The 13,590-nt window shown below is 46.4% G+C and overlaps 5 protein-coding genes across 5 annotated transcripts; 2 read left to right on the forward strand and 3 right to left on the reverse strand.

Annotated features, from left to right (window-relative positions):
• Positions 1-1,169: 1,169 nt before the first annotated feature.
• On the reverse strand, positions 1,170-2,785 carry F5891DRAFT_1182747 (uncharacterized protein; the record flags this gene model as incomplete). Its single annotated transcript, XM_041366208.1, has 7 exons — positions 1,170-1,305; positions 1,367-1,572; positions 1,620-1,743; positions 1,798-2,232; positions 2,282-2,355; positions 2,419-2,480; positions 2,527-2,785. 7 exons carry the CDS (start codon positions 2,783-2,785, stop codon positions 1,170-1,172), a joined length of 1,296 nt encoding a protein of 431 aa, XP_041231269.1.
• A 216-nt stretch (positions 2,786-3,001) lies between these two features.
• F5891DRAFT_1125750 (uncharacterized protein) lies at positions 3,002-5,326 on the reverse strand (the record flags this gene model as incomplete). The annotated part of the gene is made up of 8 exons (XM_041364004.1): positions 3,002-3,676; positions 3,759-4,214; positions 4,278-4,319; positions 4,385-4,481; positions 4,540-4,715; positions 4,772-4,907; positions 4,971-5,199; positions 5,263-5,326. The coding sequence occupies 8 exons, from the start codon at positions 5,324-5,326 to the stop codon at positions 3,002-3,004; spliced, it is 1,875 nt and encodes a 624-aa protein (XP_041231270.1).
• A 499-nt stretch (positions 5,327-5,825) lies between these two features.
• Positions 5,826-6,276, reverse strand: F5891DRAFT_1182750 (uncharacterized protein; the record flags this gene model as incomplete). The annotated part of the gene is made up of 2 exons (XM_041366209.1): positions 5,826-5,920; positions 5,982-6,276. The coding sequence occupies 2 exons, from the start codon at positions 6,274-6,276 to the stop codon at positions 5,826-5,828; spliced, it is 390 nt and encodes a 129-aa protein (XP_041231271.1).
• A 485-nt stretch (positions 6,277-6,761) lies between these two features.
• On the forward strand, positions 6,762-7,113 carry F5891DRAFT_1182751 (uncharacterized protein; the record flags this gene model as incomplete). Its single annotated transcript, XM_041366210.1, has 2 exons — positions 6,762-6,891; positions 6,944-7,113. 2 exons carry the CDS (start codon positions 6,762-6,764, stop codon positions 7,111-7,113), a joined length of 300 nt encoding a protein of 99 aa, XP_041231272.1.
• Positions 7,114-7,173: 60 nt separating this feature from the next.
• Positions 7,174-9,479, forward strand: F5891DRAFT_1182752 (uncharacterized protein; the record flags this gene model as incomplete). The annotated part of the gene is made up of 7 exons (XM_041366211.1): positions 7,174-7,420; positions 7,475-8,355; positions 8,418-8,444; positions 8,493-8,873; positions 8,919-9,158; positions 9,207-9,341; positions 9,393-9,479. 7 exons carry the CDS (start codon positions 7,174-7,176, stop codon positions 9,477-9,479), a joined length of 1,998 nt encoding a protein of 665 aa, XP_041231273.1.
• Between the last annotated feature and the right edge of the window lie 4,111 nt (positions 9,480-13,590).

Here is a 13,590-nt window from a genome sequence, read left to right on the forward strand (position 1 = left end):
AACTTATACAACTTATATACCTGAACATCTGAAATCAGACTCTTTCCAGTGAATCAGATCAATAAGATACACAGTAGTCCAGACATCCAGTCCCCTCAGTGAATCAGATCAATAAGATACAGTGGTCCAGACATCCAGTCCCCTCAGTGAATCAGATCATAAGATACACAGTCATCAGTAAACCGGTGAGTTCTTGCTGGGGATTATGCTGATTATGGTGCTTTTACATAGTCATATATTGCTTTATATCACTTTATATTCCAATGTGACGAAAACCTTTCCTATATATTACGATATATAACGATATATGACGATATCTTCTTCTCACAGGTTCTCTGATGGTGGTCCAGACATCCAGTCCCCTCAGTTGTCCCAGTCTCACTCAGTCACTAAGTAGTTCAGACATTTAGTGGTTCAGGTAATTCAGATTGATTCAGTTGATTCAGTTGATCAGTAGTTCAGACATTATCCTGTCCAGATGTCCCAGATTGTTCAGATACATTCAGTCATTCAGTAGTTCAACAATACAGGAGCATTTCAGTCACCCAGCACACCCAGTAGTTCATACATTCAGTTTTGCAGAGCTGTACATTGATGTATACTATTCAGTGTGATTCACCCTACTATTAAGCTTGTTTAATTGTGTGAAGCAAAGGCTATACATCATAAATGAAAAGCTAAACTACACCAACTCTAGATTCTTTAGCCATTCCATGGCTAAAGAATTTAGAGTTGGTGTAGTTTTCATGACTGGAAATGACGCTTTGACTGAAGCATGGAAATATCTAAACTGCGATCTTCGAACACATCTTCCTGTTGTTGGATGGATGTCCCCTTCGACGGGCGATTGAAGGCATATACCACAGACATGTGAAGTAAGAGAGACAAGAATAGTAGTACATGGACTTGCCAGACACTGTCCGAGTCTACTACTACTAGTACAGTAGTACTACAACAGTTATAGTACTAGTAGTAGAACAATGCGCAACACAACAATGAAGAAAAAGCGATGAAAAAATGATGTAACGGAGATGCGGCTGAAACTACAATTTGGCATTCTTTCGTGATGGGCTGCAGTATGCTGTGGTCGTCAAACCTTCCTGCTCCTCTTGGTCGATCCACCACCCGACGTATTTTCCATCTCCAGTGCCTTGCATTTGAGTAGACCCTCATGCCAAGAGGAATATCGATCGTATCTGGTCTGCTTCAACCCACTCTGTAAGTAAGGCATCAGCATCTCCCAATTGAAGAGCATCGCCAGAGGAACCCATGTGCGACAAGCCAGTAGTGAAGGGTCCGCGATGGCTGTGGAGGGTCTATTAAGACGAGGTAAGCAATCAGCAGCATGAGTTTTGAAAAAACGTACTCGTCACTGTTGGACCCATCACTGCTAGACCCGTCACTGCTAGAACCGTCACTGCTAGACTCATCACTGCTAGACTCCTCTGCAGCGTCCTCGGCTGCCAGCTGATCAATGTGATCGAGGGTCGTATCCCGAATTCTCAACATGGTGTGTTGAAACAAACGTTGAACGTTTGCAAGGCCGGTGGAGTCAGTGTTTGGAGTCAGCTCCTATTATTGATGTTAGACGATACTACTTGATGAGGGGGACCACTCACCGCATATTGGTAAAACTCATTATCGTGGTCATTCAGATTGAGTTGTCCGGTAGGGCGACGGAGCCACGTAGTGACTGTGACTGTAACTGCAGACACCCAGTTGTGGCGAAACATGGTGACTGGTCTGGGAAATGATTTGTTGGACTTGCGAATCCACTTGTGGAATGGCACTACTAACTCCACCTCGTTCAACGTATCAAACGTCCTTGATGACTCCTTTGGTGGTGAGTGGCGTACATTTTCCTTGATATCAAACAATGTGAGGGCAACAATATTCAGGGCACCGTCGACGTAATCTTGGAGTTTGTATAGGACGTCTTGTCGTGTCTCAGAGTAGGACACCTCAGTTCCCCACAGCTGTAGCCGTCCACTTTCTTTATCGTGAAACTCAACAAGTATGTCAGGCTGGCCAAGTGGTTTCGCTTGGGATCCTGACGTCCCATGCCCATTAAGAGTGGAGTTCATCTGTATCATGAATTCACCGTATTCTGGGGCGATACCCATGGACGCAAATGCGGCATCCATGGATTTGCGCAATGGCATCAGAAAATTCTCGTGAATTGGGCTAGGCAGGATTACGACGAGTTGTGAGGACGAGGGGGTGTATGATAGACTGAAAGCAAGGCGTTAGATGGCGATTATCGGATAATGATAGTACTTACTTGTACCAATCATCATCCCTGGCAATGGCTTCTGCAATATATTCATAATCATCGATTGACACATGGGAGAAGCTCTGCATGAGTCAGTACGAGTCAGCCCGGGCCTGTGCGAAATTATCGTGTGAATGTTCTCATACCTGGGAATCGTGGACTCCATGTCTTCGCCCTCTGATTTCAGTGATGATTTTCTTGCGCCAAACTGTTTAAGAAGGTTAACAAAGGATACGACGCAGTAAAAAACGCACCACCTTTATTGATTTCTTGAGCTGATGGCTCTCTTAGTGTCGAAATCTGAAGACTAGTTTCAAATTGCGCGCAGGTGTCTGTACTAGATTGAATGGCCAAGCGGTTTGCTGAGGGTGTTGAATGGTGTTTGACCAGCGGAGGGCCACTTGCTAGGGAGTATCGTTTTTGCTGTGGTGTGGAGGGCTGAGATTTCCATGCTTGACTGCAATCATAATAAGCACTTTGTGCTCTGAGTGGTAGAGTGAGGGAGGTTGGCATGATAAGCCTGATTGGCACCCTACTATGTGTTAGCTTGCTTATATATATACAAATGCGGCTTCAGAAGCTCCGAGCCGTGCTGTCAAAGGAGTTGCAGAGTTTGCCGTGTCCAGCATGCCAGCACTTGTGAGGAGACTATCATGGAGCATAGTACAGTCTGTACAAAATAGTATAAGGAAGATCAACATATAGTGTACAGTAGTCTCCTAGTAGTGGTTAATAAGCGATTTCATAAGCGTGATAATCTGAAAATTTATTAACATAGTAAGCTGAAAAAGCAATCAAAGAATCAGTGTGTTTGAGATGATGGGGAATGTCTTGTGAACCATAAACACCTATCAGGTGTGCTGCATGCATGATACTGTCCAAGTGAATGACGGACACAAGCCGCTCACCGCTGTCATCATCCAATTCAGGTTCTACCATCCACATGCCAGTGGATTTACATGGCTCATTGCCAATAGGAGCGAACCAACGAACCAACACACATGGATACAGCTGACCACGATAAGTGATAGAAAAGAAGAGGATGACTTGAGCGACATATAGGCCTTGAAATACGGGGAGAGAGGGGTCTTTTTCGGCAAATATGCAGTCATGGCAAGCAGGACCATTGTACCAAGACCTGCAGCTGTGAATATGCTGGCGCTGCATTGCATTAACTCCACAGATGTCACTTGGAGCGCAGAATGTTGCAACAGCTGAGTTGAAGACATCTACTCTCCCCTCGATAACTGGAAGAACACTGACATCTACTATATCAGCTGCTTGAATGGAAGCATTTGGGTTGCGCTGATCATATAGAAAGCGGCCCACTAGCTCAGGAAGATTCAGGAAATTGATAAATGCAGCAATTTCGGGAGGCCGACGAGGGTATTCCATTGCTGAGTACTCTTGTAAGTACTATATTGCTAGTAGAGAAATCATCGGTGCTCTTACCTCGAGTCTGGGCCAGTTCTACAGATGCTTGAACCCTAGTGAGTTCAGTATCTGGCTCAACATCCTCAAGATTGGAGTCATCTCTAAAACGAGCCTCCTCAGGATCAAACTCGTCATCAAGATCCTCGAAGTCACCTGGATCAATGTCAGCAGGTTCCAATGAGGCTGGGTTTAGGAATCCGTGGGCAGCAAGGTGAGACTTGAATGCGGCAAGTTTATTGAGTCGCTGGTTGATCAAGAGCATCTGACCTAAAGGTAGGTGACGATTCGAGCGCCTCCAGGGTTTCTTGACGGCCTTGATGTGCTTCGACTCTGTGATCGACGAGCACAAGCCATTTGGGGCACCATAAAGCTCTATAAGTGTTTGATAATGCATCAAGGCATGTTGGCGTGGAAGTGATATTCCGTCTGGCATGACACCGGAGTCAATGAAAATGTTGTGCTCTTTATGAAACTGAGCCAAAGCATCGTCCAGCGCATCTAGGTCAGCCTCGCTGAGGGTAGAACGACGTGCGAGATAGCAAAAGTCCATGAAAGCAGAAATGGCTCAGACCATTTGATCTGGAACAAGGCCAGTAATTGCAGGAAGAAATACCTAGTATGACAAAATAATAGTATATTAGTTCAACTGTAGCTATCATAGTGAATCAACACCGCTACCTTCATCAGGGCCTTTGAATCATTACCTGTCCATTGTTTGAAGTGTCGACCTTCAGGGAAGCGTCTTAAACCAGGGAACGACGGAGCAGCAGAAACTCTGATATGATAGAAGCATGTGAGTACATCACATATAGTAGCTTGATTGAGATATGTACCTTCGATCTATCTCAGCCATCGTTGCTGCAGCCTTAGATGTTCCGAATGTCTTCGCCAAATATTTTTCGACCCAGGTAACAAGGTGGTCCTTGAATGAACCTTTAATCACCTGGTGGAGCAGATCGGGTGACAACAACTCATGAATATTTGCCTGAGGAAATGAGGCTGTAAATGGCTAAAACATTCAATGAATTGGCAATGTCTTGTTGGAGGTGAGATAGTAGTACTTACCATAATATCATCGATGATCCCCCAGTTGTCCCATAACACTTTCCATGCATACGTACCCCTCAATAGTTCAGTGAATTCATGTGTTTGGAGGTGACCTGCATTCTTCTTGTCCAAGTCTTTTCTTGAGGCAGTACACCTAATCAAAACCGCAAAATCAGCATCTGAAAAAAATAAACAGTATAGAAACATTGTTGCATACCTCGGACACCAGCCTTGAACAATACAAGAAAGTAAACATTGCTCAGGGTAATCAGCGATATATGGTCCGAGCCCATAAATTGCGCGACGGTAATGTCCATCAGGACATAATGTCACCTCTGGTGTAGTCATTGCGGGCTGAAGTGATGAGAGAATTGCCTCCAGTGACCTGTGGAACAAGTGACGGCGGAAGTCGCGAAATTCTTGATCATTTTGATGTTCTCGATCAGCTGAATGAGAAGGACAATGGTTATCAAAATTGTCTGTCCAATAGTACACGAACTACTAGTTACATTTAGGGATAGCCAAAAACCCTACCAAGCTAACAGCATTAACGTGAGCGCTGTAGGGATTCATTTCTGGTTGGGCTTGTAGAGACTGTTTTTACCTTACCTTATGTTGGCACTTTTGTAGCTTACATAATCAAGTAATCTTTTCACCAGTTACCAGTATGAGTCAGAGTCCTCAGTAGTTTTTATGATATTTCCTCTCCTCTGAGCCTTAAGCCTAGTCCAGAAACCCTTTAGGGTCGAATAGCAGCTAGGTTCTGCAAGACCCAACATTGTTCAGACTCACCATCTGAATTGTTGTACCTTCAGCGCGTCGAATATTGTTATGTACATTTCCATTTGAAATGTACAGTGGATAGTATTCACTGTTGCCAGTTGCAACTGACACGGTCGTCTTGTCGCTACCCAAGATGACAGGAACAAACATTGCGCCGTGACATTCGGGGTCCTCTGACAGTTCATTCTAAAAGGTCGTTAGTATACATTATAGGATTGCTAGCTATTCAACATACACATTGGTTCCACACCCAATTTCCGGACATGAAATCACCGAGGGAGAAGTGACCTCAATTGGCAAATGGATGCCATGGTGATTTTGGCTTCTCGTGAGGGAGAGGTTGTGATCCATTGAGGTCATTGCCGTCCATATCACAAGGAGTTCCTGTATGAACAATGAATGGTCAGCCACTGGACCAGACAATAGTTCACTAACGATTACTTACCATCAATCACAGAGTGCCATACAAAGTATGCACCAAGCGGAGGTGCATTGTTGGAGTCGCTCCTGCTATCGACATCTGTGTCGGGTTGTTGACCAACATTGTTGTCAAAGTGATGATGCTCCATGGGCTGCGGTTGGTATTGAGGGATGCGAGAAGGGGGTAGTACTAAATTGGTGTGCACAGCGTTTCTGTGGTTGGCGAGGCCTGCATGAGTCAAAAATCCCTTGCGACACTGAGCATTGATAGGGTTGGCGCAGAAAAACTTGCGTGGTCGGTAGGTAGGTCGCTGAGGCATTATCTGTGTAAGATGGAGATTACCTATGCCCTATACACTGGCGAGGGCAATTAGTTTCATGTGTATCTTAGACGAATATTAGTTACATACCAAATAGATGTATGCAATGTGTTCTTGTCACAAGAAGTGACTTCGCAAATGTTGTGCTTGAGGCTCGCGTTGATCTGAGGAGCACTGGGTTACTAATTAGCCGACTTTGCAATAAAATAGACAAAAACTGATGGGGAAAATTAGGACTTGATACAGGAAATTTCCACACTCACGTGTATATAGTAGGTCAGCAAACGAACTTGCTATTTTACTATTAAATTACTGCACATAGACACGTCAGCATGGTGGACACTCGTAAAGCAAACAAGCATGCTCACCCAGGATTAGTCGACCGGCCGCCTCCCCGTTGATCGCGAGACGAGATCCTCAGGGAAAAGAGAAAGGCAGCTGACCTGAAAAAGAGTAAGGGTAAGACATCCAACAATGTCGTCGAGATGGAGGAGGCAATACGTGCCAAAGAAACTCAAGATAGAGCGGAGGCACGTCAACCGTGTGGACCCAGTGTGCTGAAAACAACCAGACTGTTGAAGACAACAAAACCGATGACTCAGAATCATACAAGGGGTAAGTGCGCACCTTACATTTGTTTACTGTTAATTGCAATCACACACCACAGACACAGCTGCGATGAATGAAGATGATGATGCAAGCCTCAAGGACACTGCAAATGGGAATTGTGCAATGAAGAGTCAAAAGGATAGTCGCGAGGAGAATGTGAGGCTCACCAAACGCACATTCAATGACTCGGAGAAAGGCAACGACTCGGAGTTTGATGACATTGAGTAAGCTATCTCTATTTGAAATTAATCAGCGCTTAAACATGAACTTCTTGCCCTTACTACCACGATGGACCTTATATGCGCACCAATCAACTACTTTAGATGTCGTCCCTCCAAAAAGACTAAAGCCTCAGCAGTGTCAACCTTCCGCTCTACCTCTCAACCAGCTACATCTGGTGTCATCCCTGGCTGGTCTTCCATTGTGGAAGCTAGCGTGCCAAATCACAACAAGAAACCTGCTTTTCCCTACGGAAAAATAGCTCAGCATTCGCAGCCAGCTCCAAACAGCCAGTCCGCAGATTCATGCACATCAGGTATGTGATTTAATGCGTCTTTCTGACACATCTAGTATATCTTCACAAACTCAGGCAGGAACACCTCAGTAAATCCCTTCTCGGGACTCGACGATCATCCTGATCTCTCCAATGTTCCTCCAGACGTCGAAATCACCAAGGCACAGAAGCCAATTATTTCTGTAGGTCGCGTCAATTTGTTTCAAACTGTTGTCTTATCTCAGATGGAGCAGAAATCATCATCTCAAAGAGCTCCAACATGTGGTGTTTCGCCTCAAGGCAGTGTAGGGGAGGCACAGAGGCAAACAAGTACTGATTACATACCAGAATGGCCCACCACCTCGTCAAGCGTGTCGAAGGAGCAAGAAGATCAAGTATGGCCTGATCCGTCTCCAAGTGGTGCAGATAGGACATCGTCACAGAGCTTATCGCAGAGCAAGACACAAGGAACCACACGACGGACAGTGCCACTGTCACTTTTTCGCTTCGCTGTACTGCTCAATTCTTCTGACGATGACGCCCCATCGTCCACTCAGTTCAAGAACAGAGTCAACAGTGACTCTAAGTCCAGGTCCGATGTCGACATGGACGCCCCAACATCTGCCCAGCCTAGCAAGAGATCCAAAGTCAACCCAGAACCCAGCTCCAATCACGATATGGATCGCAACATTGAGGGTCCCAACGATATTAATGATAAGCCCAGCGACGTTGATGATAATGCTAGCGATCAGAGTGATACTCTTTTGAAGGAGAATAGGGATGTCAGAATGGATGACGGTGAAGACTGTGACTTGAGGCGCAAGGACAGGAACAGCCGCAAAACTATGGAGCATAAAATACAACTTAAACCCAATTCTTCCAGGCAACATAGTGTCCAGTCCCTCAAGCGCTATGCCTTCAAGACACATATTCAAATTTCACAAGAGAAGCTCTCTGCAAATAGCGCCCAGTCGAAGGTAATTAGTATATTCATTTACATGCGCAAATACAAACTAACATTTTTACACTAAACTTATAGGGTATGATGGCCCTCGCCATTGCTAAGGTAAGTGATGTCCCCTTCATGCTTAATCATCTAAGTTCAAATTCACAGACATCATCCACGGCTAACACCAAGTCAAAGCAGAAGTCTTCGATGCGACATGGACTAGCAACCTGCGAGGCTGATGACGATGCCACAGACCGTGATAATGACATGGACTTTGATGGAAGTGGCAGCACCACTCATGTACAAGGAAAGGTGCGCCGCCATAAACGCCAACCGAGCCAAAAATTTTGGAATGAGGATCTTCCACCTGGGACAATTCGTCATTTTAGGACGGTTTTTATGCCAATGTGGTTCGAGCTCATTGCACGATTTGAAGAGCCTTGGGATATAGCAGATCGAGTTCCAGATGCGCAACGACTTTGGGACTGTTGTTTTACAGGTCACTCGCACACCCTCCAGAAGAAGAATGATCCGGTGTTCTTCCTAGTAAGCAGTTTGTTTTCCATGTTCTCACTACTCATGTTCCTGCAGGTCAAGCAACGCACGTACGACTGGTGCAGCATGTTCGCAACACGTGGCAAAAAGGCCGTGGTGGCCTTCATCTCATGGCAGGTCACAGGCTTTGATACACCCGTTGAAATTGAAGCATACATTGAATGGGCCATCCCCCAAACTCAGGCCTTTCATGATGATGAAGGCAGAGGAAATGCTCCACCTCCGATCTTCCCATTCATGTGGGCCAATGTTGATGAGAGCGACTCTGAGAATCCAGTAAGTGGCTAGCTCTCAACTGAGCAAATTCATTAACTGGTGTTTTAGATAGGGAAGGGGTCGTTTCAGCATAAGACAATCCTCAATACATTTGCCTTCTATCTCGAAAGTATAGCTGCGATCCCTGATGGCCTCCGGAAGACCTCGTCCCCAAAAGCTGCACTTTCCCTCGCAACTGTCGCAGTATGTTTGTTTTATGTCTTCCTCAACAGTTGTCTCACGTGTATTCACAAGGTTGAGAGAGCATGGAAGCAATGGGCTACAGGTGAATTAGTCCAGGACTCATTCGATGTGGAATCTTCCAACACAAGAGATCCTTGAATCTATCAACAAACTCAAACCTCGCACATGGACGAAAATACTCGAAAGAGCTGTGCACTTCATTGGGGCCCATAAGCCGAAGTCCATATGTGTTCAACAATGTTACACAGGTGGAGCAGGATTATCAGGAAGGGCCTTATGTTACAAGTCCGAGTCTGAGTCAGAGTAGTAGGTTAGAAATTTGTATGGTCAGGTCTAGTACTACAGCTATGAATGGACTGTTTTGTTTGGTATTCTGGTGCTTGGGCAGACTGATAAACTGTTGTTTGAGAATTGACTGCCACTGTGGAATGCTTAAATTGTTGGAATACTCGGCTACTAGACCACTAAATTGCTTGATCACTAGGCTACTATGGAACTGTGGACTTGAAATACTCAGCTACTAGACCACTAGATTACTTGATCACTAGGCTACTATAGAACTATGGACTTGAAATACTCAACTATTGGGCTACTGTTCTATTGGAATAATGGTCTACTGGTTATGCTGGATTACCTGATAGCCTGCTCAACTGAATACCTGCTACACCAATCATCCTAGTATACTGAAGAACTGATGAGTCTGGAATGTCAAAACAACTGGATGGCTGATAACCTGAGTGGTTGAACTCACTGGAACATCTGATATACTGGATGACTTTAATGACTGAAAGTCTAATGAGTCTGAATGACTGGATGACTGAATTCAGAAATGGACACTACAGATTCCAGAAGAAATCTGGATGTCTGAAGTTACTGATATGCTGAATTCAGGCTCCTCAGGTGGATAAGTGAGGTCCAGGATTTTTTGACATCCTCTGATGAAAGAGCGACTTCAATGGTCCATTGATGCTCGTGGGCTGCTCGGCCATTTGGATGGCACCAAGATGAAGCCTATAGACCCCAAGACGCTGCCTAACAGAGGAGCGTCGTGGGTACCTGCTACTCCGGATGAAGTGAAAGAAGTTAGTACATACAAAACAGAGTTTAAGGAATGGCGCACCAGCCAAGCCATAACAAAGCAGCAGATCGTGGGAACGATCCCCGATTCTCTATTCATACAAATCAAAAATCTCAACACGGCTAAAGACATCTTTACGCACCTTGCGAGTCTCTTCGAGCAGCGCTCGCACGTAGTGTCTGTGGAGCTATTGCGAAAGCTCCAAGACCAGAAGTGCGCTGAAAAAGGCAACATCAGAGAGCATTTCAACAAACTACGCACCATCAAGGAGCAGCTGTCTTCACTGGGCCACGTGCCAATGGACGAAAGCTTTGCAGCCATCATAATGAGCTCACTCCTGGCATCCTACGATCCCCACCTATCCACGTTAACGGCCTCCACCAAAGTATCAAGTGTGAAACTCACCACGGACGTGCTAATGTCAACAGTCGTTGACAAGTACGACCGAAGAGCTTCGAAGATGAAGAAAGGCGGGTCGTCAGCAGATGATGCAGCATACAACGCAAATATGAACCGAACAACTCGTAAGATAAAGGGGAATTGCCACAACTGCGGCAAGTATGGCCACATGCAGCGTGATTGTCACAGACCTGGGGGAGGAGGATCAGCCGGAGGAAAAGGCAAAGACAGGTCCGACGCCAAGGGAAAACGACCAGAAACGGCCACAAGCGTGAAAGACAAGGACAAGGACAATGAACCTGAAGGAGTGTGGTTAGTGCATGACACAAGTCCATCACAAGAGAGAACATCATTTACCTTTGCCACACTCACGGACTCGAGCAGAAAACAAGATGCTCGAATTGAATTGTTCGACTCAGGCGCCTCATGCCATATGTCGTCATACAAAGACCTATTCCAAGACTTTGTCAGCATCGCACTGAAGCCGATAACAATGGCGGATAAACACACCTTTCAAGCCACTGGGAAGGGGAACATAGAGATATCCCTACCAAACAGCCAGTCAAAAACTCGCATCTTGCTGAAAAATGTGCTCTACTCACCTCATATGGGGTTGACGCTAGTGTCCATTAGTCGCCTCGCATCCGCCGGGTATGCAGCGTTGTTCCGGGAGAACTCATGCAAAATCTTCAATGAGAAGAAGAGGATGATGGGGGAGATACCGGTAAACAAAGGCCTATACTGCATTAGAGGGCCAAAGAGACCATTTGCCGGCGCAGTTAACACAAAAGAAGCACTCACCATGCGCAAACTCCATGCAAGATTAGGACATGTAGCCCCCAGCGGTATCGTGCAAATGATCCGGGATGGTGCAATCACCGGAGTTGCGCTTGACCCGTCCGAAGCGACGATGGAGAGCTGCGAATCATGTGAGTATGCAAAAGCCACATGCAAGCCGATCAAAGAAGTGCGAGACCCACCCAGACGCGAGAACTTTGGAGACAAGGTCCATAGTGACCTCTGGGGCCCTTCACCTGTCAGGACTCCTGGTCAGAAGGAGTACTTCGTGTCGTTCACGGACGACCACACGTGCTTCACCCACCTTTACCTCCTAAAGTCGAAGGACCAGACCTTCGACGCTTACACCAAATTCGAAGTGTGGGCTAACACCCAACTTAACACGAAGGTGAAGCGTCTCCGCTCAGATCGAGGGGGAGAGTACACTAGTGAAGAGTTCATGCGTCATTTGAAGAAAAATGGCACAGAACAGAAACTCACCGTACATGACATGCCTGAACACAATGGGGTCGCTGAGCGGTTGAACAGAACCGTTGTCGAACGGGCACGCACGTTACTGCATGCGAGTGGGCTCCCAAAATATCTGTGGGGAGAAGCTATCATGCACGTTACCTGGCTGAAGAACCATACCACGACCCGCGCGCTGGAAAACAAGACGCCATATGAGACGCTATTCAAAAAGAAACCCGACCTAAGCAACGTACCTGTGTGGGGATGTCGTGTAAAAGTCCATACCACAGCTGGTTCGAAGCTGGATATGTGCGCCATAGACGGCCGGTGGATGGGCTTTGACACAGAGAGTAACAGGCACCAAGTGTACTTACCCGATGTCAGGCAAGTAGCTGTGGAAAGAAGTGTCACATTCGACATAGTAGAGGTGGACGTACCTCTAGAGGGAGGCAGTGTACCGGCAAGCCGCACGGTACGAACCAATGATGTCGGTTCAACTGCCCCACCAACGGTTAGACACACGGCACAAATCGATGATGTCAGTTCAACACTCACCGGCAACCCAGAACCCAAAACCCGAATCCAGCCCCTCCTACTGACCACTTAGGTCCACAATTTGAAGCTGCAACGATACCGTGTCGATCTGCACGAGTAAGAGTCGAGTCAGCATATATCAAGAGCCTGCGCGATGGCACAGGCACTACGGACGGAAAAAGCAGCAATCTACCTTGTGGGATGCAACCCACCCCAGAAGAATCCAACTTGGCAGCCGAACTCAGACTGGAGGGGGAGAATGGAGAGATAGATGAGGATGATGAAGAGGTCTTTGCCATGGTGGCAGGAGTCGCTGAAGTAGCGAGTAGCGACCCAACGACGATCAAGGAAGCCTGCAACAGAACAGATTGGCCCAAATGGGAAAACACAATCAACAAGGAACTCACCTCCCTAGAAGAAGCATGGACTTGGTCGATCGTCGAGAAGCCTGAAGGTGCAAATATAGTAGGGTGCAAATGGGTGTTCCGGATCAAGTGGAACGTGGACGGGGAAATCGACAAGTACAAAGCCCGGCTAGTGGCTAAAGGTTATTCCCAGGTATACAGCGTAGACTATTATGACACTTACGCACCTGTCGCACGCCTCGCATCTCTCCGTACCATCCTCACCATCGCCGCACGAAACGACTGGAATATCGACGTCTTCGACTTCCACAGTGCCTTCCTCAACGATAAGCTGGACGAGGACGAAATCATTTATATGGAGCTCCCACCTGGTTTAAACGTCAACAAGAAGTTCAAGCGCCCTGTCATGCTGTTGCGTGTTGCGCTCTACGGGTCAAAGCAAGGAGCTTTAAAGTGGTATCAGGAGTTGTGTCGGCTGATGAAGAGATGACGCGTGCAGAGTCGGACTGGGGGATATTCTTTAAGCACATAGGCATGGACATCCTCATTCTCGCGTCTCACATTGATGATTGCACTATCACCGGCAGCAACTCCTCTCTCATTGCTCAATTCAAGCAGCAGGTTG

This window comes from Suillus fuscotomentosus (genome assembly GCF_016647785.1).
Source record: "Suillus fuscotomentosus strain FC203 chromosome Unknown F5891scaffold_6, whole genome shotgun sequence".
NCBI lineage: Eukaryota > Fungi > Basidiomycota > Agaricomycetes > Boletales > Suillaceae > Suillus > Suillus fuscotomentosus.